The following is a 23,554-nucleotide window of genomic DNA, read 5'->3' as shown; positions in this document are numbered from 1 at the left end:
GACAGCAACGGGGTCCACTCCACAGCAGTGAGGCTGCAACGTTAAACTCCAGCCGCCCCAGCAAGGGCCACAACCGCGGAAACAACCACCAACCGAGCCAGCAAGCCCTGTAGAAAAGATCCCCACAAAAAACACTGGGGCTAAAATCATAATAATGTGCTAAAATTAAATACATAAAATGTATAAGATAAAAAACATAAAATTGAGAATAAATTTATGCATAAAATGAAATTAAATACATAAAATGTATAAGATAAAAAACATAAAATTGAGAATAAATTTATGCATAAAATTAAATTAAATACATAAAATAATATGTATTAAAACTGATAGAATAAATAAGCAGATAAGATCAACTCAAAGCAAAATGAAAAAGGTGGTTCTTGAGTCTCTTCTTAAAAACCTCTACAGTTTCTGCAGCCTTGAGGCTGTCCAGCAGGGTGTTCCACAGGCGAGGACCGTAATAGCCTCACCATAAGTTTTAGTCCACACCTTAAGGGCAACTAAAAGGCCAACACCGGAGGACCTCAGGGTACGCGAGGGCTAATACTTTAAAAGTATATCATTTAAATAAGAAGGCCCAAGACCATTAAAACATTTATGAAGCTTTAAGCTTTTGAATGGAGATTAGAGCTTACAATCAAATCCAAAATGCATGTGTTAAATATTGAATTCATGTTTTAATAGACAGACTTACAACAAAAACCCCCACACAAAGACATTTTGTGAACTATGATATCATCAGTACGTATGGCCCAGGGTCCTCGTTTTGAGACAAGACTCTTAAAAATCCATACGGCTGTCAATAGTAACTGACTGCCCTCATCAGAGCTCTCCTCAGACTCCGATTTCCCTTTCAACATTTGTATTTGCACTACTGCACTGCTGTGTCTATGTGAAAGCACCTCAAAAGTCTGATCACGTGTTTGATTCCACACATATGTTACAGCAGAACATGAAAATACACTCAAAAATAGCCGACTGCAGGGTTACAAAATGGGACATGTTACAGTTACACTCATTACTGGTAGTCAACACAAAGACAGAGGCGGGTCAGACGATCCTGAACGCACTGATTGTTTCAGTTTGAATTCATTTCAACTCTTTGTGTTGATTTTCTTTGCTGTAACAGTTTCTTCAGGTGTTCGTATGTGCTTCACGCCTGTGGGGCTTATCTGAGCTGGACTGTTTTCACCTAAGATCGCCACGATCAGGGCCTCAGGGGCAGTCACCCTACAACCCGGAGACACTGGGCTTCGAGGACTGAGGGGGCTGATGGGAGATGGCCCCATGTCAGGGGAGACAAGTCGTTCCTTTTTAGAAGCAGAGCAGGGTGAGCGGCGTTGTGTGTGGCTCTCCTTTGTGCGATGACTGAGGCCTAGGCCTTGCAGGGAGGGGAGAGGGTTTGAGGAGAGAGCTGGAACGGCAGGACTGTGACTACGACGATGACGATGGTGGCGTTTTCCCGTTTTAGGGCTTGGACTGCGGGAGTTTGGAGTCAGCAGAACAAGAGTGCTGTCATCTTCTGAACTCTCCTCTGAGCTGTCAGAGCGGGAGACGTTGGGGCTGTGAGCCGGCATTTTGATCTGTTGAGAATGTAAAATAGGACAAGATTCCCACTGAATGACCCAAATGCTCAACAGTTAAATCCTAAAACATGATTATTAGCACACCATGCATAAGCAAAAATGTTATGACCTTTCCTTAAATTTGCTTACCAGTTTTTTCATAAAAAGCAAACATTAAAGTCTCACTCCAATCATCTTTTGATCTGTTTTTAATTTGTTCCCAGTGTTCTTTTAACTATGCATGTACTGTCACAATGAATAAAAAAAACGAGTTGTTTTCTAGGATATAGTTTCTATAGAGCGGCATCCTGCAGCCATAAACATTTAATAATTTACAATTATGCCAATTTAACGACTCAGAGCTTTTTTTGTCAAGTAAAGCGCTTTTATAATTACTTAAAGTGATCTGTTCTGTGCAATAAAAAGAATCTTGATCGAAACATCGAGAAGGTATTTTCTAAAAAGGACAGTTCATTTCCTGCTCAGCCAGACTTCACATTCTGTGCTGCATTAAAATATCTGTAGATGTTGGCACTTTCCCAGCAATGTCACTGCATCCAAACCATCACCAACTGCTTCAGGACAGTTTCTACAAAGAGCACTATGGTTTTTTTTTAACTACAGCCTTTCAAAGGACAATGTACAGTTTAAACCAACTAACATAAAGTCTTGGTTTGGCAACTTGCAGCAAATCCTCTGTAGATAATGTTTTTAAGGCATCGTTCTGATCAATAATTCTTTTAATGCTTATAGTCTCTGGGGCTCGTGTGCCTTGAACTGGCAGTTTTTCAAAAGAAAATTCTTTTAAATGTTTAAAATTTGAATATGGGAGTATACATTTCATTTGAAGGTTAAGATAATCTCATTCCAAAGTGTTAGACTTTATTTCTAGTAATAAAAAGACCAATATAAAAAAAGAAAAATAATTAATAGTAAATAAAAAAATATTTTGCTTATTGTTTTACCTTAATTATTGATGACAATCCAACAATGCTGTTCATATTATTGCTGTAGTAACCCAGGATGTATTCACAGTCATCTCTCGGCAAATCTTCCTCTGGAAATGTCACCTGGTAATAAAAATTGAATAATCACATTTTTCCTGCATCCTTAAATGTCCCTGTTCTTTTTGTCCTCATCATGTCCGCACCTGTGTTGCGATCTCCCCTTTGGCCCACACATACACCTGGTAGTCCTTGTAGTGTTTGAACCCAATCTGCTCAGAAGGAAACCCTTTATGATTGTTCTCGCTGGAGAATGAAGGGATCAGAATGGACTTAAAGTAACTTTAACAAATACCTTGTAAATGGCTACCCAGTCCCATGAGCTGCGCTGGTACGTTGATGCAATGGTGTATCTGACCACAGCATCTGACACTTTGCTCCACTCTTTGTTGACCTGCAGCTCCACCAGAGGCTTATCCACCCTGAATGGAAACTAAAGACCAAACACAGGTTGTAGCTAAAAATGAAGTCCGTACATCAGAAAATAAACATTTCTACAAAGGATTAAGACAATCTCATTCTAAAGTATTGAACTGATGCTCCCTCACATGCAGTGAAAACAATGCAGAAACGGGCTTGTGGTCACTGATGGTGAAGCCCATGTGACTTCGGTACATGTGTTGTGTCACTTTAGTTGCCCCACCCAACCATGAAGTCAGACCACGTTGCAGTGAGGCATTGTGGGTAGGAACTGGGGAACCGGTGCGACGAAGGCGCCAGAGGATGCGGTCTGTCCAGGCAGGTTTTCTCTTCTTTGCACTAACACAGACACCAAAATACAAGTAGGTAAATAAGCAAAATGAAGAGATGAGAACTGTTGGGGTCTTTAAAATGGGGTTTGTCTTGGATACCTGGTGTCATAGGTGTGAGTGCCCACGTCAAACTTATACGTAGGTGGGAAGTTAAGTGGTCCTTCCATAAAACCATCCAGGATGGACTCTGTGTTTTTTGCCAGGTTGAGCTGCGGTAAAAACAAGTACAAATTGGAACAAGGCATGAAAGAAAACTGAAAGAAGATCTTTCAGCTCCACATGAAAATTATTGGATGGAAAACCAATAATGAGGGCTAGAAAATTACTGGAGAGAGTTATCAGTGTCACTTTTTTAGACTTTTTAGGCAGAGCTGTTTCTGCAGAGTACCTCTTATCCCTTGAGTGACCATTTGTGGAACTACAGTCAGGAAGCCTGTGAATTACTATCAATGTGTTTTCTTGCTCACAAGTGTTATATCTCATCCAAAGGTCCTGCAGAAAGCTCTACTTGATCATAATCACTTAAATGCTTCTCTGCCCGTGCGTCTTCCCCCTGGGTTTGGAGCCACGTGTTTGATGCCACAAATGTCACAATTAATTATAGCTTTTATTGTTTCTCTCCTAATTGGATTTAGGTGCAGTAAGCATTCGTGGATAATAGAGGTTTGTCTGATGGTTTAGGTCTTGACTATAATTGCTTTTCAGAGAAGGGAAAATTAAAAGCCAATTTTCAGGTAAAATGAACCATTTTATGGTATGTTTCTATTTAAAAATCAATTATGATGCTGTACTTTCTGCCTCAGCACAAGTACATCTCAATGTGAGGAAACTCACAGTCCTCTAAAAACCAAGTTTATGTTTTGCCTCATTCATTGAGTAGGTGGCATGGAGGACAAGTTTATGACTTTCTCATAAGACTGAAAAACTACTCAATCTCTTTTTATCTTGATAAGTTTCGTTGCATGTCCTTTTGTTAAGTGATTAGTTGACCATTCTCCCAGTTTAGGGTTTTATATGCCAAAAATTAACCTCAGAGTTAGATGTTTGTGTGTGGAACATCTAATATTTGGTTCAGAAAAGCGCAATTGATGTACAAATTTTGACTTTAAATAATTTAAGATATTTTTATATTTTACATTTAAAATTTCAATTACAATGACAATAAAGGAGATTCTTATTTTTTCCAAAAATGATGCAGAAAACTAGCTTCAACGCAGAACTAATGTTGTCAATTATGATCAGAATGATCTAAAAGCAAGGCATGGTGTGGGGATTGTGGTAAGAATATAAAAGATTTTTTTAATCATCTTTCACTTGAAGTTTTCAGAACGGACTTAAAGATAAGCTTTCAGAGGTAAAAACAGTATTAAATGATATCAAATTAATACAATCTTATAGATTAGCTTTAAAGACTGCTTCTTTTCTAACATATAGGAATAAAAAATTTCATAAAATCTTTATGAATGAGCTTTTTTGTGCTTTGCCTTTGATTTTCTTTGTTTTCTATGATGCTCCCCACAATGACTGACTTTTTTTTAAATCAAAATGAAAGTAAACTAGACAAAATCCATCAACCCTGATCAGAATAAAATTATTATAATCAATTCATTTTCCAAACCCATTTAATCTCTTTCAGGTTCATGGGGTTACTGGAGCCTATCCCAGCTACTGTTGGACAAAGGAGGGGGACACCCAAGACACATTGTCAGTCTGTGACAGAGCCATACTGTCACAAAAATCCGTCTATTTCAATTGTATGATTTGTATAACGGCTCCATCTGTTGGTAGGAGTCAGTCACCAGCACACATGTTGTGAAGGCCAGATGTTTCTAAGGAAGCCTCACCTGATCCCTCTCCCAGAGCAGAGGCAGCTTGTTGCTGTCAATGGCACATTTCACCACATGGATGTCATAGTCCTCAATCCGGAAGTTTAAATCCCCAAACCAAAATACCACACTGAGAAAACAACAGACACCTCTAAATTAGGTCATATCAATGCGTTTATGTCTCAGGATTAATATCAACAGCTTGAATTTAAACTATGTTTCAGGAAACTGTAAAAACATGGAAAATTGACTGAAGTGTGAGCTATCTTAGCTTTCTTACATAATTTAGCCTCCTTTAAGATGCTCCATCAGAATCTGTGATGACTTATAGCAGTAAGGTACATGTGGTTTATATTCATTATTTGTTGACTGAAGTAAGAAAAAGAAAAAAGTGCCGAGTGCAAATCACCCACTCATGGTCCAGTACTCCCGGCGCTGTCCCTCCCTCAAACTGCTGCTGCTGCAGGATGCTTTCAAAGTCCTCCACCCTCTGCTCCAGGTTTCTCATGTGAGCCGGCAGGTGACAGTTCAGAAAGCACACCGGGTGTCCAAACACCGTCATCCTCGCGCTCACACCGCCTTTATTTCCCTTTAATGACAAACGAAAGGTCAAACAACGTAGTGACAAATCAAACCCCGTATATAGAGCCTTTAATACAAAGAATGGCTGGCAAACATCAAACACACGATGCTTTTTTTACGACGTTGAGTCACAGAATCAAAGAACCAGACAGCCTGCTGCTGCACTGACCTCAAAGAGAAGGAGACTGCAGTAGCCCGCCAGGGGAGGGGGGACTGCTGACAACACACATAGGAAGGTCACACACTGACACATTCACCCAGGCCTGCATGTGCCTGTAGGCTGGAGGTACAGACTACCTGTGTCTGCCCCACGCCTTCAAACTCCTCTGACACTACCCCATTTTTTTTGCAGCATCATAACTCTCAGCCGCTTTCGGATTACCCGCTCTTGATTGCAAAGCACGTACCCAGTAACCCCCAAGTCCTGTGCGAGTGCTCTGTGTCTGCACACCTCTGAGGAAGGGAAGGTGGCAAAACTTGGAGAAAACCATTAGCAGCACTCCCTGCATTCGCTGGGATGCCACCTAAAAGAATGATACAGGAAGAAAAAATATATGTAACAGTTAAACCAGTTTCAGTGCACAGATGCACATTAAAAATAGATGAACTGACCAAAACATATCCAAACGGACTGAGAGTGTCCATGCAAAGCTCACTCCACTGGTCTGAAAAAAGAGCATCCTTCAGCCTTTTGTTTATCATGGAGTTGACCTCCTGGAGTCTGTGTGGAGATGGGAATCGGAGCTGTCACTCAAAACCAAAATACAAACTTTAACCACCAAAACAAAGAGATCGGAGGTGGTGTTGTGAGCTGCGAGAGAAAGGGGCAGATGACTGAGTGGGAACACACGGCTGTCACCCTGGCACTGCAAAAATACTTGCTTACCCGATGACGAACATGTCGATGTTCCCATCTGAAACATTTGGTCCAAACATTGGCGTGATGTCATCTGGAGGGACAGCTGATCCCACGTTCCATGTGACGATGTACACCCTTTCAAAAGGGTAAGAACAGAGGCGATGCTGCATTAAAGTACAGTATGGTTGGTTGAAAAGAGGACATAATCTGAGCTGTAATCCTCAGAGGGAAAAAGCTTCCATCTGGGCCTCCATAACTGGAAAAAAAAAAGGATAAACACAATTAAGCACCTGTAGCTCGCCAATGACTAAGCATAGTGGCATTAGGAGACTTAAGTACAGAGATGCAATGACTGTTTTAGTGATTGGACAGGAAATTCTAGAAATGACTGATTAAACTTTCTTTTGCGCATTGCGTTTATCTAAAATATCTCTATCAATTATTTTTTTAAATAAATACTGTACTATCAATCCTTTGTTGAGAATGAAAAAATAGTTATCCGTCAGTGGCACACAATGCCACCCTCGTTTTGTCTGTACATCTATAGCTGATTGGGCCACAAATTTGTCAATAATGAAATAAAAAGAAAGTTCTTTTTATATCAAAAGAGTAAACAAAAAAAAAGATCTGCTGCTTGTCCTTCTTACTTGTTTACTCACCCATAAAAAATGGGGGGGAGGTGAAATATCTTTAGCAAAAATCTGAAGTAACATATTAAATATATTAAATATCTATTTGAGTATTCCTTCAAGTTAAAAATTCATTATAGTAATATATTGTTTTTAATATGTTTGAATAACTAAACTATGTTTTAAATTATGATTATTTACAAACAAGACACATTTAAATATTATTTGCAAAGATGATTGTATTTTTATCATTAAATACATTTATTTTTTTACATTTATTTACGATAGCTGCATTTTTTGTATTTAAAGTTTTTTTTTAATGTTCTATTAGAACTGGTGGGAATTTCCCATTGAAAACTTTCAACCCAAATCTTTATTTTCATTCATTAAAATGATTCTTGTTTTATATAGGAAAAATATAATATAAGTGCCTCCACCAATAAAAATGTCCTCCCGTCAGGTTTGTCAAGCCCATTGAGGAATGTGCGATGCAGGCAGACATACTTTAACTTCCTCCTGCCTGTTGACTACAGGATTGTATTTTCTGCAACATTCAGAAAGATTAAATTCCCAGGAGACATGACTCAGCGTCTTTAGAAATAAGGAGTTTCTTATCTCACCTGAAGTCTTTGTTCTCCTCTCCGGGCCTCTCAGACTGAGCTGGGCTGCAGCTTCCAGGTGATGGAGTTCTCTGAGGGCTGAGGCTGGAGTTTGAGCTGAGACTGAGGGGCAGATTTGGGCTGGGCCTGGACAAAGGCAGGCTCGTGTTGGGGTTCAGGTAAGGTTGAGGGTTTTTGGGACCTTGAACGCTGCAAAGAGGGAAGGCCGAGTCTGACTTTGAATGTGGCAGGATACTCGAGTTCTGAGGTCCAGGAATACCAGAGGGGATCAAGTCAACTTCCTTGGAAGACTCAGATGAGAGTCTGTTTGATCTCGGAGAAGATTTAGTTCTGAGAGCAGTTGGTCTGGGCCGGCTTATGCTCGCCAGGGGAGTGGACCCAGATTTTGGGTGCTCCGTTAACCTTTTGTCAGTCATTTTCAGGGGCTGTTTGGGGCTCAGTTCAGACTGGATCTTGAGCGCCTCCGACAGACTGATGAGAACGGTCTCCTCCGCTTCCTGCTGCAGAGGAGGATCTGGACCCCCCTCATCATAGGATCTGGCCTTGACATTTAGACCAAAAGGATCCGTGCTGACTTCCTTGTTGGCCAGGCGATCCATCAACCCGTGTAGTCCTTTTTAAAAATTAAAAATAAGATTTCAAAATATCCGATGCACATCTACAAAGCTCCAGCAGAGGATAATAAGCATGATTTAAAATACCTGTATGGTCAGAAAAGACAAATGGGCTGAGGAACTAACTTTAGGCTTGTCCTAACTTCAGAGTTAACAACATTAATTAACCCCTGTCCCCCTTTTTCATTCAAAGAAGAACTGAGAAGCTCCATCTAGAAGCACATCAGATAATGTGAATAGATACTGTAGGTCACAGGGGAACAGGTGGCTAAAATTAAACAGGAGCCTCTCTCCATTTAGCTTGATGCCTCCCACAGACAGAAATCATACACCCCTCTTTCAATGATTCATGATATTCAAATATGGACATTCAACCTGCATACATAAACAGTGGTGACCAGACAGGGGAGTTGAACTTCTTTAAAGCTTTAAATGTAGGCACAAATAGGCAATTTTCCTGCCATTCTAGGAGAGGCATCTAAATCACAAAAGGTAAAATGACTCACGGATGTGCGTCTGTAAGCTGAAACACTTTTCTATTTGATTGTCTTAACTTACCTTAAGGTGAACCGCAAGGTTGATCTAAATCCACAGAGGAAAAGCAGACTTTATTTTCCTTTTTTCATTACCCCTTACTGTCTATTAAAATAGAAGGTTGGATGATGGAAAGAAAACGGGGCGCACGCGACCTGTCGGTACCATGGACAGCGCCTGTGATGTCACTGTGCCGTCCACGCCGCAGACCGGGCATTCAAAACAGAAAAGCGATCACGCATCTCGTTTCCCAAACGTTTGAGTCTTGAAAGTGTCGACGGACACTCGTGATCTCGCAGAGCGCACACTTGGAGTGGACTGCTGTGCGCGCTTTGCGGCCAGAATGTCCGCCTGCCCCTCCTGCGTACCGGCACCTCTCCATCCCCCTCCCTCTCCGGTAACGCATGACTGTTTGGGGGGGGGGGAGCGGGTGGAGGAGGCGGGGAGGGAAAGAAAAATTCAGCTGCCATAGCCGGCTGCAAATAACAGCGTATCTGTCCCATGAGTGACGCATTGATCCGGCAGCTGTGCGTCACCGATGGCGGGAATTGATCAGCATGTCAATATTATTGGCCCACAGCCTAATTATCATTTTCCCAATGAGAAATGAAAACCAACCCCCGAAATATATAAGGTATACGTTATGAAACAAACATGCAAAAATGCCCCAAACCTACAAAGCATGCATGCAATAAAAACATAAACAAAAAAAATCCTATTTTGGATTATAAATTTGTAGGGCTATATATTTGCATTTATACTTTAACAGCATGGGGGGGGGGGGGGGGGTAGTTTAGTGTATTTCTCCTTAAAGAGGAATACAAACGTTTTCATGGATTCACCTTGTACAATGTTGTTTTCTAATGGTAAATGAATGTTAATCATGTCGGCTTTGTGAAAAATAAAAGGTAGTAGTCCATTTCTACACAAAATATAGGATATTATGTCATGTGGTCTCAAATGTCACCAGCATGAATGAGCTATTTACAAAATCTTGGGTTATTTCTTCAACCCAAGTCTTGGATTGTTCACGTTGGGATATATTTTCAGGTTTTTGGAGCAATGTTATTTTTTTTTATTAAGATTTTTATATGGTAGCTTCATTTTAACGCAGTTTATGTTATTTTATTTCCTGAATTTGTTTATTTATTTATTTGTTTTTTTGAGGTCTGAGTTAAAATAACTTAGGAAAAAGTTACTCCCTTTTGAACTTCGGAGTGGAGTTAAGAAACAACCCATTAATGCATATTACTTTTTTTATTGAGAACACAAAGGCTGTAGATGTCAACAACAACAACAAAAACAGTCAAAAATGCGCTTGCGTAGTAGACTATTTTTTCTTTGTTCTTTAAAGTCATTATTAGCTGGATCCTTGGCTCAATCACGTCTGTCTGTCACGTGCGCACCTGCATCATCACCACAGCTGTTTGCCATTTAGATAATTAATCCCTTTGGCCAATTTAGCGCGTGGTTTCCTCGGGGTCTTTCCTTTCCATACTTTGTTTATTTGCTTGTCATGGAACCGCTTCGGTTACAGTAGCCCCATAAGTTTTAAGGTTTTAAGGTTTTAACCATCAGACTTTAAGATACTAATTTTTTTTAGAACAAGCCCCAAAAACAGGGAACTTGAATATTTCAAGCAAGATGCAACTTTATTTGAACTTAAAGCAAGTAACAGGTACATTATTCCCTTTTATAGTTTTACTATCACCATATGTTTTTAAGTGACTATTATTAAGTTCTCATTTAACAACATATTCATACATTTTTTCATTTAAATATATTGTACACTCATAACATTTTAAAGGGAAAAATAAAGTTAAAGGCAATAAAATTAAGTCTGAAAAGATATTCAAGCTAAAATGTTGCTTGAATTTGACAAAAAAAAAAAAAAATTATTTTAAGCAGTTTATTTACTGTGTAGTGTAGTAATGTCCTAATCCATTACATTTTAATGTTCATTCCTAAAGTAAAGAAAATAAGTATTTAATATTAAATAACTATTAATTAATTAATTAAATCTGATTATGCAACACCAGTTGTCCTTTAAAATGAAACGTTACAACCCTCTGAATGGCAAAAACTCATGTTTCCCTTGTCAGCACACAACAGACTCGCTGGGACAAATGTGCAGCTTCTGACTAAAGCCTGCAGATGTCATCTGAGTTTATTTTTTTTGTGAGGCTTTAGACAGCTCATGCAAAAATAAATGAATGTAGGCATCACAGCTCAGTGTCCTTAACCTGAATCCTGTAACTCTAAAATATTTAAAACATATCTAAAAGTAGAACATTGATTTGCACAATGGAATTGTTTTTATGGTCTTATAAAAAGGCAGTCTGTCAACGTATACGCTAGGCATGATGGTAAAAGGTCACATTCAGATGACTGCAGGATTATCACAATTGTGTAATCTCTGCTAAATGTACTGGTTCTAAGCACCAGCTGTTCTCTGAAATCACACAGATACCCATGATTCCCTGCTGACACACACAGACTTATCCAAACATTAGACATCAAAGAGCATACATGTCTTTATTCATATACTAAATTTAAATTTTGCATGACATCTTTTGAACTTCCGCTCATGAAAGTGCTTGAAATCATGTTGGGGGGAATCCAAACATTTCTGAATTCTGGATTTGCTGCAGTCTATGGCCTCTTTTTGGTTTTAACCAGACCTTTTTCAACGAGGCAGCGGTAAAACTCCTGGATGTATGTGTACACGCATTTCCAATCAGGCTCTTGCATCCGGACCAAATCATCAGCATCCAGCAGAGGGGGGCATCCTGCCATCTTCCTGCACACAGAATGCCAAGAGAATCCTAACGATTAAACAGAATTTGTGATTTCAGTCGCATGAAGCTAGTTGTTATCAAGAGTTTACTGTCTCAGATGCTATTTTAACTCCATATGAGGAATAAGAGCTCACTCTGCAGTGCTGAAAGCCAGCTGGAAGTTGTCCCTGGGTTTGTTAGGGTTGAGGATGGAGTATTCAAATGCATCAGGGAAGAATCGGTGCACCAGAGCGCAGAACGCTATGCCATCTTTCCAGCTGGAGGAGAAGTTCTGAATGTCCACTCCCTGTATCGAAAGAGAGGATTTTAGTTTAGATTACAAGTGGGTCATAAAGGACAGAGGTATGTAAAGCTCAAGCAGGCACTAACTCTTAGAGGAAGTGAGTTGGAGATATTTACCTCATATGGCTCTGTTTTGGCCCTGCACCAGTCCAGAAGCATCTGTTTGACATTTTTGGCATTGGGCGCTGCAGAAGGACATTTCTGGGATGAGGCTGCAGCAGTGCTGGCCCTGCTGAACAGAACATTCAGATGTACGTACATTAACCGGACAATTAGTACGAGTTGAACATGCCATACATTTTAAATGGTGAACGTGCAGAAAAAAAAAAAAAACGGAATACGCTGATGGTTTGAATGTTTGCTCAAAGAAGATAGATTTTTATCTTTACTAAAGATCAATCAAAGTAAGAAAAACTTGAATGTGACTTGCCTGCCTGAGGTCTTGCTGCAGGAAGTGGAGGAAGATGGAGACTGCTGGGTAGTTGACACTGGAAAAAAAAAAGTGTTGAACTCAGAAAATTGAAATAAGCAAATGACATTAACACTGGAGAAACTTTGACTTGCTGTGTGTTGTTGGCTGCTGGTTCATGGAAGCTGTACCAGCTCCAGCTTTGCCCAGGCCCTGCTGCCTCAGGTCCTGCTGCCTTGACCCTCGTTCTTGCTCACGTTTTTCTGACAACAAGCAAAGTGGATTCACATAGTTATGGTGCATTATCTGCTTCCTTTCAAATAGCTTTCATTTTACCTCTCTTTTTCTTGAGAAGGTCTCTCAGTGCAGCACGAATCATCCGCCTCTCCTCAAAATCTGTTGCAGTGTCCAGCTAAGAGACAAAAAAAAACTTTTAACAAACCCTCTGACTAATTCTTCCCACGTTCATGGTAAAAAGGTGATAAAGAGCCAAGTTAATAATGTGTTTGGAAGATGGAAAATAAGAAAAGCATCAGACCAGTGCCAGGATCGCAAAAAAAGAAGAAGAGAAACAGTAGCAACAGATTAAGTAACACTGAACAGGCTCACCATCTTATTGAGCACCTCTTCATCCTCAATAGAGGCCAGTTCTTTGCTGCTTAGTGATGCATCCATGTTTGTCTCCAGTATTGATCTAGTCGTGTAAAGCCTCTTTTTATGACAAAAAAATAAAACGAAGCAGCCTTAAAATGCTTGTATACGACAACTTTTGCATTTGGAACAGTAATAATGTCTCATTTCGTCCCAGATGGGGAGAATATTGCACTAAGCAGATATTTGATCTGCAGTCTCAAGTAGTTGAAACATAAACAAAGCCTCTGCAGAACAGGGCAGGGAAATGTTTGGCTGCTTGCAGCACAGAAGGAGCTTAAACACGTACAAATATAGTAATGTAATGAAGCGAGACCATTACTCAAAAATTCTGATAACGGAGTACAAGTATGTGCTGAGACTCTTAAGAAAATCTCTCACGCCTGATGGAACATGACAGGAAGAACTGAGTAATGAGGTCAGAGTCAGGGTGAGGGACTCACCTGAGATCAGGATGCTGATGGATGGGTCTTGTGGAAGTCTTTTGGATTCAGTGAGCCTGGATCCTCTCTTTGGAGCTCCTCTCAACCTTGTATGAAGACAGGAGGGAGGGCTTAGCCCTGACATCACGCTGAAGTGCTTCATCGGGACCCCTGTTTTGGAGCGAGTTTGCTTTTTCAAATCTGTCCAAAATAGGATGGAGGAGGAGCAGGAGGGAGAGGAGAAAGGTCTCCACTCATCTGTCACCTTTATGAAAGGATCTTGAACAACGTCACTGGGTTCTCCACAGATTCCCTGACATTTTTGAAAAGCCTATTTTCTTTTTCTCACTGAGAGCAAAGAAAAGAAAAGTTCTGATACGGGTGATAAAGAGTTAATGTGGATTAAAGGAAACGACTGCCTTATTCAGGCAAAACGCTGGTCAGGAACTCTGTTGACAGAAGAAAAGGGACGACTTGAAGGAAAGTCGCATTCTTCAAGAAAAATGAAAAGAAAAACAAATTTTTTAGAATATGTGAAGAATTCCTGAAATTTCAAAGTTCAGTTTTCTTTTAAGAGCTTAAAAGTGAATGGACAGTTGAAGATCAATCTACCAAATCAGACGGGAGACAAACAGCTCTGTCTAGTGGTGGAACTTTAAAATTGCTGCTAAAGTTTCTCCATTGTAAAGCATCAGGATGTGGACGTCAAAGATCCTGTGAGATCTTTAGTGGCTTTAGGGAATGTCCAAAGAGTTGTTACAATACTGAATGACATAAACCAGGGGTGTCAAACATACGGCTCGCCAGATGGTTCAATCCGGCCCAGTCATGCAGAGTAAAAATTACAAGGATGTGACTTTTTAAAGAAGTAACCGATATGCGCAATTCCACCACTAGGGGGAGCAAAGGAAAAGCAAAACAGGTGAAAAAGCATCTCTGTTCGTGCCAAAAGCTAAACCTAACAGCTCTGTGTCTGGGTAAGATCTAGTATGGTTCCTCGTGAGTCTCACCACTGTTACATTGCTATAAGAATGATCAGTAGTGACACCCTAATGACCAGAATATTGTCAAAAAGGTTAAAGTGAAGGGCTGAGCTTTCCTGGAAAAATGGAAAGTGTTTTATCTGTTCACGGAGCTGAATGCAAAACTTGCATGCTTGGTATGTCATCAACAGGTCGCAGTGCTCAAAGAATATAACATTCAGCACCACTATGAGCATCACCATAAAGAAAAGTTTCACCAATTGCAGGAGGAGTTAAGAAAAGAGAAGATTTATCAACTATTAGCTGAACTGAAAAAACAACCGTCTGTATTTACTGCAGCAGTGACGTCAGTAATTCAACAGTTACAAACACCTTATTGCAAAAAAGTTGGTGCAAACATCCAAACCATTTTCAGATGGTGAACTTGTGGAAAAATGCTGAAGGCTGCAGAAGTCTTGTTCAAAAAAAGCAGTTGACCTATGCCAACATGAGTCTGTCAAGGATTACGATTACAGATCCAACATCTCTGAGGAGACTTGGGCACCAAATGAATGTGTAATAATAAATGATTAGGCTACCAAAAAAAACACAACTAAGCTGTTTTTTGCTTTTATATTACCGGTCCGGTCCACTTGGGATCAGACGGGTTGAATGTGGCCCCCTGAACCAAAATGAGTTTGACAGCCCTGATATAAACTGTCAAAAAGAAACATGTATTTTATTATATCACACTTACATCTAGTTGTATGCTTTTCTAAATAATGACTTACAAGTGAAGTATAACATTTTCAGGACCAAATCTTTTACAAAAACAGTAAAGTCAGAACCTCTCAAGTAAGAAAGTTGGATGAAGCTCTTTAAATGTTTCTTAGTTTCTTGTGGAAAAAAAGTAAGTTTATATTTTTCTACAACAACAAAAAAGCCCCAGAGGTTTTGTGGAGCTGCTTTTAAATTAGATCATGAGGGTTTAATGAGGTTTTTTTTGTTTTAATTGAATTAAAAATTCTTGAGTGAAAAAAATGACATTTTGAATTGTTATACAGTGACTTTTGTGTTTACTAGAATAATAAATGTGTCATGAACTTTCCTTTCCTTTACAATATTTTTCATTTCATGGTAATCTCTCCCAATGCTTAAAGATTGTGTAATATTTTTGACAATGATCAATGTTTTCTGCTTTTACACTGACTCAAAAAATCTGCATATCCTCTTCCAAATGTTAATAACCACCTCTAAAAATGTACTTAATTGGTTTGCAATTGATTAAATAAATACTTTTTATTTAATGGAATGCTTTCATCCTACTTCATAGCCTTTATTTCATTTATTTGTCAAACTCTATTCAATAAAAGCTCTTAGACAGTGATGAGGTGCTTAAGTTTCTTTATTTGTTGTTCCAGTATTTGTCTTTTTTGTCAGTATGAACTGATTAACTAAAATCCATGCTTTTACATCATCATTATGTCCAAATAAGGCATGAGGTTAACATCATTTTAACCAATAAAACCTGTGCGAATACAAAATGCCCAAAGATGATAAGTATCATTATTTACATCCAACAAACTCTGCAAATGTTAAAACCAGAAGTGTCCAAAGAAGCAGTAGCTGCAAAGGCAGCGTTCTTGTGTAGCATCAGAGTAACAGAAGCATCTCACCCAACTCCTCAACATGATAACCAAAAGAACAAGCAGCCAAACTTTGATTATTAAGATTAAAAAAATAAAAGCCAGTTTGAATGTTTTATTCCATCATTGGTGTAAAGCTGCTTTATGTAACCATTAGTGGCAATAAATAAATGCAGTTGTTGGAAGTTCTACTTAAAAACTGAGGTATTGTTTGTTACACTAGTTTAATGATATTTAGACGATTTTGAAAAATGTAACTGAAGCGATATTTAAACGTCAAACCTACAAAAATGTGCGCACTATTTTCAGCAAAAGAAAAAAGGCATTTTGAAATATTTTCTCTAAAAAAATTACGTTTATGGCCTTCTTCAAATGGAAATGCAGACTTCTTTATTGCAAAAAAAAATAAATAAAAAATCAAGCAAATGGGTTCAGTTTTGTTGCCCAGACTTGTAGTCGAGTTGCGACACGAGACCTTAAACAACAACCGCCATCACTGACAGAACCAGTATGGCAACTTAAGAACAGCAGATGTAAAGTACACGTGTGGGAAACCATTCTCCTGTTGGAAGCAGTAACAGGCAGTCTCCTGTCCCACTGTTCCCCTCTGAAGAGGGAGAACTGCTCTTATGGGCAAATGATTCAGGACCAAGATCTGCTCCATTCAACGTCAGCGATTACTAAATACCCTACAACATACAATCTATGTTGGTTTCAACATCAATATGAATGGCACCTTCAAAAAATAGAATTTTAAATAAAATGCTATCAGAATACTGAAACAGGCAGCACTGGATGTGTTTACATGCACAACAGTTATCTGATTACTAATGTAATCCTTTTTTGACAACCTTAAAACCACAAAAAAGTTCTAGCTTTTATTTAGACGTATGTAGTTTTAGATTTATAACCCCTCAGGACTTGATGGAGGCCAGAGGGAAGGAAATACATGCGTTTTTTAGTGGAAAAGAATTCTAAAGACTTTGGGTGGGCGTTAAAGGACAGGTTTTGTCAATTCCATCATGCTTTTCAGCATCTAAACTGCAGTTTTTGAGTATACCTTGCATGAAACCCATGGAAAACCCCAACATCAGAATACTGCATCACTTAAAGCCCAGTCAGAATATTGATGTGCATGTAAACATGACCAGCAGGAATCAGCTTTTTTCAGCTTTCCAACTTTTAAAATCTCAAACCAGATGAAAAAGCAAGAAGCCACCTTTAAAGATGTCTCACTCTTAAGTTTCTTTCCCTGCATCAGAGCAGACAAACGGCTGAAGTTGAGTGACACTCCTTAGAGAACTTGTGACACTAATTATGGAGGGGAATTGCCAAAAAAGGAGAGTGCTGCTGTATAGGAGAAGTAATTGGATTGACTCTACAGAGACATCTTTACAGGTTGCCATGTGAAAGGAATCTAGGCCTTTCATGTGAAGCCACATCAAAGTTGATAACAGAGGAAAAAACAGAGTTTCTGCCTCCAAGTCCAAATGTGCTTCAGGAGAGGAGAAGCGTTTCATTGCACAGAAAACTTTGTCCATCGCTGCATCTTCAGCCACAAAGCCAAAGCCCAACAATCAAGTCCCTCCTTTATATACAAAACACAAAAAGCTGCCCAAATCCCCGCCCCTTCACACGACAGGGGCGGGTAAATATCTGGTAACAGGACCAGTTTTATAAATATATCTTCAATAAAAATAGTGCCGATTTAGATGCAGAGCAGAAAGCTCTGCAAGCCCCGCCTGAGCCTTCAAAAACAAGGATTGGAGCCCTCTGGAGTCCATTTTCACAGTGTTAGTGTGACCAAAAGAATCAATACCTGGTCAGGTATCAATCAGTTCAGTGTGCTGATGCATGCTCAAGCATGCATACGCGTGATCATGGATAAACAGCAGGTTTTGGCCACCCCTCATTAAATCTAAAGGCAAAGACTCTAGCTCTGAGCGACCAGAGGAGAAGTAAATTGGCACAAGGAAGAAGAGAGGGTCAAAGCCTTTCCCCAAAGGAAAGAAAACACAAATTAAAGTGTCTGCTGTTTTTTAATGTGCTGCTCAGTCAGTTTTTTCCTGCTTTGCGTCCGCTCTCCAAGAAGGATGTGTTTTATTGGAGGCTTCTGCTTCTTTCTCCTCGCATGTAGTGTTAAAATCCACCCGTTCTGCAGCTTTAGACCTGCGCGCATCCAGGAAGTCCACAATAAACTCCGAGTTCTGATAAATCAGCATGCCCGACAAGGTGAGCACCGCCCCGACGCAGCTGAGGGGGGACAGCTCGCTGCCGAACAGCAGCTGCGACAGGAGCAGGTTCCCCACCACACTCAGGTTGCCGAGGATGTGCAGGGTGACGGCTGAGGTGAGAGTGATGACGCAGCTGCTGGCCAAGTTGTACATGACGGAGCCCAGGCAGCTGAGGAGGATGAAGACCCACAGGTGGCGGTCATAATGCAGCGGGGACTCCAGCAAAGCCCAGTTCTCCAAGGCCAGAGCAGCCACAGCCAGGATGCAGAAGCTGGGAATGGACATCAGGTAAAGCAAAAACACAGAGTTGATCTTCTCCTCCTTCAATAAAATGCCTGTAAAACAAACAAAAACCACAATTAATACAGTCATCTAGTGCTAAAATGCTTGTAAATATGAACAAACTCGCTAAGCATTGAGAAAAATATGTTTTTCAAATCAGCAAAGCTCGTCTTAAGTAGCTGAACATTAAATGTGTTTGAAATGTTCGAGGTTCGGTTTCATCCAACATAGGAAGGAGAGAACAAAACTTAAGGATTTATAGACAGTATATGCAGAAATGAATTTACAAAAAGAAGTCAAGATCTTTCATGCACAGCATCGCTGATGACAAAGAAGCCAAGCAGAAACAGGAAGTGAAAGGTGACCGAGGACAAAACCACTGAGACGAGCAGAAAAACGACTTCATGTCAGATACGGTTTACATGTTTTTAGCGTGATGGACACCAGATGGAATCATGAACTATACAGTCTGGAATCTAAGCAGAAAGGTATATCATTCAAAAGTCCCACTCCAATCATCTGTTGATCTATTGTTAAAGGATTCCCAGTGCTCTTTTAATTAGGATTATGCTGTTTTTAGCCAAAATAAATAAATAAAAAACTGGTATTGTTCTGTTTAGAACATAGATTCTGCAGCATGGCAACAGTTCATTAGAAATCCACCTCTGTGCTGTGGGCCTGACCGTTAGCGTGGCGTACGCCCACCTCTACTTCCTGTTACATGTCCTTCCACTACAGCCCCTAACACCTAACAAAAAGGGCGAGCAATCCTGGAGCTATCCAGCTGTACAGTTTTAAGGAAGAGTCCAGCTCAGACAAGAAAAACAAAGAGCCACATGGATCTAGACATAGATGCATCAGAATGGAGCGGTGCACGGAGCAGGTGGCTTGTTGTAGTCAAACTTAAAACCTTTTTCTAACAGAGTTTTCTTTCATTCTCTCCTGATTCACAATGATTTGAATAAAGCTATTTTGAACATAATTTTCTCTATGAATGTCCTCTATCAACTTCCACAAGAACACGTTTAAAACCACCAAAAACACTATTTCCATGGGAGCAGAATACATTTCCTGGCACGGTGCTTTTGTTCTCGTCAAACTGTGACAGCTTTTGTGTTTCAGCTGCTCCCTTAGGGGTCCCCACAGCAAATGATCCACCTCTGTCCAAAATGCTCCTCACTCACACCTTCAAACGGTGAAATGTGAAGCAAGCGTACTTTTTGGACCATCACACTCAGCATTCATAACATGAACTGAATGCTTCTTATGGTGTTGTCATTGCTTTTGGTATACCGGTACTTTCATGTCAACTACTTATTAGAACAAATGTACACTTTATCCTCTTTTGGAAGCATCCATTCGTTTGATTTTTGGAGAAACAGCTGGTGCTCTAGAACAAAAGTTAAATATCTCTTTTTTTTCTCCCCAGTTTAATAAGAGAAAATTCCCCAGCATGATGAAGAGGTTTAAAGCAGTTTCATGGCAGAGAAACTGCACATCATTATGCAAAACCTTTGCTCTGGAAGATTGTACTTCTTTGGTGTTTGAGGTCCTTCATATCAGAAACTAGCATGACATCAGAGCTATGAGCCCATTGGAGAGTAATCATAATTAAATAACGTATTTTTGCACATAAGAAAGTATAGGTCTATCTGAAATCAAAATTTGTAAAAAGTTTGCCTCTAACTCTCTAAAAACAACTTTGGACTCATTTGAATAAATGTGTTTAATCTTAAACAGCAATAAAAAGCAGTTACAACATTTGGTGAAATTAGTTTCCTGAAAAAAAAAAAACCTTAAAAAGGTATAAAGTTTGGACTGACATTAAATGTGAGTTTTTACTTCTCATGACTGTGCAGACTTAGTGGACAGTGAGTCACTGAAGCCTTTAAAAACCCACTACCATGGAAATTGTGTTTTTGGTGTTTTGAACATGTTCTTGTGGCATTTTTCTCATGGTTGATGACGTATGTCAATCTTAAAATTGCATTTCTGAATATTTCTTTATTAGAATCTTTGTGCATCAAGATCAGAAGAAAAAATGTGGTTGGAAAAAGCTTGTTGGTGCCGTAGAAGCTTCAGTGGCGGACCACAAGCTCCTATTCTGATGCTCCATTCTGATGACGACTATCCATCGTCCACAGAGCAGAGACGAATGTCTAATGACCTCCTACTACTTTGCAGAAACGATCTCCTACAAAACGACACAGGTTTTTTGATTTAGGCTAAAAACAATCATTAAAAGAGCACTTTGAAATTAGATCAAAAGATGATTGAGTGGGACTTTAACATAGAGGCTGCCTCTGTTACTGTGAGCCTCTCTTCATTTCATTGAATTGAAGTGAAGGTGTCCTGCATTATAGTCTTGTGACCATGTGATGTTCGCATAAAAAATTAAAAAGAATGAAATTTCCACTTATATTTTTTTGGAAGCTCACTTCTCTAACAAGTGACAGTAGACAAAGACTAATGCCGTGACTGGTTGATCATCTACTGCACGCTGACAGTTTGGTGCAACAATGTCTAAGAAATGAACTTTGAAGGAATTAGTGCTTCTTTAGCAATAGAACAGAGGATAAGATCAAAGATAACCCAGGATATCATTAGCAAAGGTGATTGTTGATCCTCCTGACAATAATTCAAGTAAAATGATCCAGTTTTTTTATTTAAAGAAGCTAAATCCAGACTGCTATTTTTAACTTCAACATAGTTTATGAACTTTGTTATTTAATAATCTATCAGCAGAACATTTCGCTAAAAATAAATTGCTTCCGAGCAGGTAAATACTTTGAACATGAACCAGCTGTCCTTATGATAATGTAAATAAAATTATAGAAAAAAACCTGCTCTTAAACACATCAGTCAACCTCCAATGAAAGGGGCCTTTGTCTCTGAATCTTTCAGGGGATGCAAATCCAACATAAGCTTTGAACACACAGCACACAGCTATGAGATGCTAGCTTGTGTTTTGTCTCCTAAGCAACCAAAATGTATTCTGCTGGCCTCCTCCACTTAAATGTGAGGGTGTGACTCTGAGAGCGTGGAGTGAGTCATCCAACTGTAAAACACTGCAGAACTTAAGAAACATTAATAACAACACAGAGCTAATATAAACACTGAGATGTATTGGCAGGAGTGTGGACTTACTTTGTTGAATAGACTTGACTCCTCTCAGCATAGTCGCTGCAAACACGTAGAAGCACCCGGTCTGATGAAACTGGACCTCCCCCATAATGCTGAAAGATGCCCCCAAGCAGATGGGCATCATGGCTGTGTATTTGAGGATGTGGTGCTGCTTTCCCAGGATGAGAGTGGAAATGGCCAAAGTAAAGAGAGGGGTGGTGGTGTAGATCATTTGTGCAAAGGACAGCTGGACGTGGTTCAGACCCATGTTTCCAAAGGCGATGCTGGCACAAAATGTCAGGCTCAACAGGAACACCTTGCATTTTGCGCTGGGAGTCAGGTCCCGCTCTGCAGCCCCTCTGTGACGGATGACCTGCAGTTTGATGAGCCCATAGTCCACCACTATGGCTGTCAGCATGTGCAGCGCTGACAGCAGGAGCGGGTACCTGAAGTTGTAAACAGCGAAGATCCATTTGTTGAGGCTGGAGATGGTGGTGCCAGTCACCAGCCAAACGATGACAGCTGACAGCAGATGGAGCATCTCTGCGGGTGGCCTCCTCCTGCCTCTGCCTCTTTGCACAGCCCCTTCTCCTTTTGAGACGCCATCGATCATGTTCGCACCATTGTCCTCTCTGGAAGAAAAACATGTGCTGGGTTCGATCCACTCATATCCACACATGAAACCACTAACTTTGATGCTAGAAATCTGTAAAAGAGCGCAGCGGGTTGAGCCGTTTCCTCCATTCAGCTTAGTTGTCGATGGAGACGTGCTTAGGGCTCCGCCTCTGGACACGTGTTTCTAGTTTGCATGCCGGCCCGGTTGTGTAATAAAAATAAATAGCGCGGAGTGGGCTGTTCGTGTCAAGTCCCGGGGAAGATTGAATTATTTGGTGGTGCAATCATGGTTCGGTGACGAAACTATGATGCACTCTAAGAAAACACCAGGCTTATAAAAACACCAGACGGGAATAACATGAGATTTGAATGACGCTGCTAGTTATTTATACCTCATCATGTTAGTTTTGAGAGGCAGGAACTCGCTGTTTATTACACCTCTAGGTAGAGTCAAACAGCGTAATTATTTCAATAACACGACTGGAGTTATCTGACCTTTACCGTGAACTGAGCTGCCGTTACAAACGCCTTAGTTTCTAAAAACGTCCTTTATGCTAATGTTTGCTAGCTAGCAACCGTCCAGCGCCAGAAAGCTAAGGACAGTTATCATTTAAACTACTATCTAAACTGTTATCATTAAACACATTTTTCCCCGCATCATTTAATGTTACTTAATCACTAGTTCCATAGCAGCGGCGGTGTTTTCTACCTTGTTCCCAAAGCGGTGACTGCATCCCCGGATAGAGCGTCAGCCGGTGTCTGTCAGCAGCAGCAGCATTTAAAGGGCCACGCGCCTCTGAGAACAGAGCTTCATCTCACTGCTGACGTATGAGACGGAGCGTCCCGCTTCAACTTTATGATTAAAACATGCCCAAAAAACCGGGAAATGAATTCTTGACATAATTAGCTCAAACTATTATATAAATAAATACTAGATTTACACAAAATTAATGAATATGTCATATTTCTACTACTATTCTAATAATACTGGCCTTTTAAACAACAACGTATAGTACAAATAAAATAAAAAAGTACAAATAAAATAAATATCCAGAACTAAAAAACTGTTATATTGTTTGATATAAGAAGATCATGCAAAGATGTGGGAAGTTAAAAGTAGTCAAAGTAAAAGACAAAGCATG

General features: G+C 39.9%; 3 protein-coding genes across 8 annotated transcripts; all 3 read right to left on the bottom strand.

The window, feature by feature from the left end:
- Window positions 1–660: 660 nt before the first annotated feature.
- On the bottom strand, window positions 661–9,366 carry LOC101167057 (inositol polyphosphate 5-phosphatase K). 2 transcript variants are annotated; one of them, XM_011481852.3, is made up of 13 exons: window positions 9,013–9,366; window positions 7,841–8,509; window positions 6,619–6,726; window positions 6,345–6,453; window positions 6,140–6,256; window positions 5,564–5,739; window positions 5,169–5,280; window positions 3,424–3,533; window positions 3,121–3,331; window positions 2,868–3,005; window positions 2,719–2,784; window positions 2,534–2,638; window positions 661–1,586 (listed from the first exon to the last, which is right to left on the bottom strand). In XM_011481852.3, the coding sequence occupies exons 2-13, from the start codon at window positions 8,437–8,439 to the stop codon at window positions 1,098–1,100; spliced, it is 2,340 nt and encodes a 779-aa protein (XP_011480154.1). In that variant the 5' UTR covers window positions 8,440–8,509; window positions 9,013–9,366; the 3' UTR covers window positions 661–1,097. The 2 variants fall into 2 exon arrangements, with proteins under 2 accessions (XP_011480154.1, XP_011480155.1); XM_011481853.3 differs by having other exon boundaries at window positions 7,841–8,453; window positions 9,013–9,365.
- A 2,134-nt stretch (window positions 9,367–11,500) lies between these two features.
- LOC101166813 (smoothelin-like protein 1) lies at window positions 11,501–13,733 on the bottom strand. Of its 3 annotated transcripts, none has more exons than XM_020707712.2 (8): window positions 13,572–13,733; window positions 13,087–13,186; window positions 12,814–12,889; window positions 12,633–12,740; window positions 12,499–12,556; window positions 12,186–12,300; window positions 11,921–12,072; window positions 11,501–11,788 (listed from the first exon to the last, which is right to left on the bottom strand). In XM_020707712.2, exons 2-8 carry the CDS (start codon window positions 13,150–13,152, stop codon window positions 11,641–11,643), a joined length of 723 nt encoding a protein of 240 aa, XP_020563371.1. In that variant the 5' UTR covers window positions 13,153–13,186; window positions 13,572–13,733; the 3' UTR covers window positions 11,501–11,640. The 3 variants fall into 3 exon arrangements, with proteins under 3 accessions (XP_020563371.1, XP_011480153.1, XP_020563372.1); XM_011481851.3 differs by having other exon boundaries at window positions 12,186–12,297; window positions 13,087–13,188; window positions 13,572–13,732; XM_020707713.2 differs by lacking the exon at window positions 13,087–13,186.
- Window positions 13,734–15,899: 2,166 nt separating this feature from the next.
- On the bottom strand, window positions 15,900–23,264 carry slc35e4 (solute carrier family 35 member E4). Of its 3 annotated transcripts, none has more exons than XM_004074944.4 (3): window positions 23,122–23,264; window positions 21,822–22,429; window positions 15,900–18,727 (listed from the first exon to the last, which is right to left on the bottom strand). In XM_004074944.4, the coding sequence occupies exons 2-3, from the start codon at window positions 22,408–22,410 to the stop codon at window positions 18,210–18,212; spliced, it is 1,107 nt and encodes a 368-aa protein (XP_004074992.1). In that variant the 5' UTR covers window positions 22,411–22,429; window positions 23,122–23,264; the 3' UTR covers window positions 15,900–18,209. The 3 variants fall into 3 exon arrangements, with proteins under 3 accessions (XP_004074992.1, XP_020563370.1, XP_020563369.1); XM_020707711.2 differs by lacking the exon at window positions 23,122–23,264 and adding an exon at window positions 22,908–23,092; XM_020707710.1 differs by lacking the exon at window positions 23,122–23,264 and adding an exon at window positions 22,805–22,827.
- Window positions 23,265–23,554: the final 290 nt, after the last annotated feature.

The sequence above is a fragment of the Oryzias latipes genome, chromosome 12, assembly GCF_002234675.1.
Source record: "Oryzias latipes chromosome 12, ASM223467v1".
Taxonomy (NCBI): Eukaryota; Metazoa; Chordata; class Actinopteri; order Beloniformes; family Adrianichthyidae; genus Oryzias; species Oryzias latipes.
The sequence above is the reverse complement of the archived record's forward strand: the minus strand, read 5'-3'. Positions and strand labels throughout refer to the sequence as shown.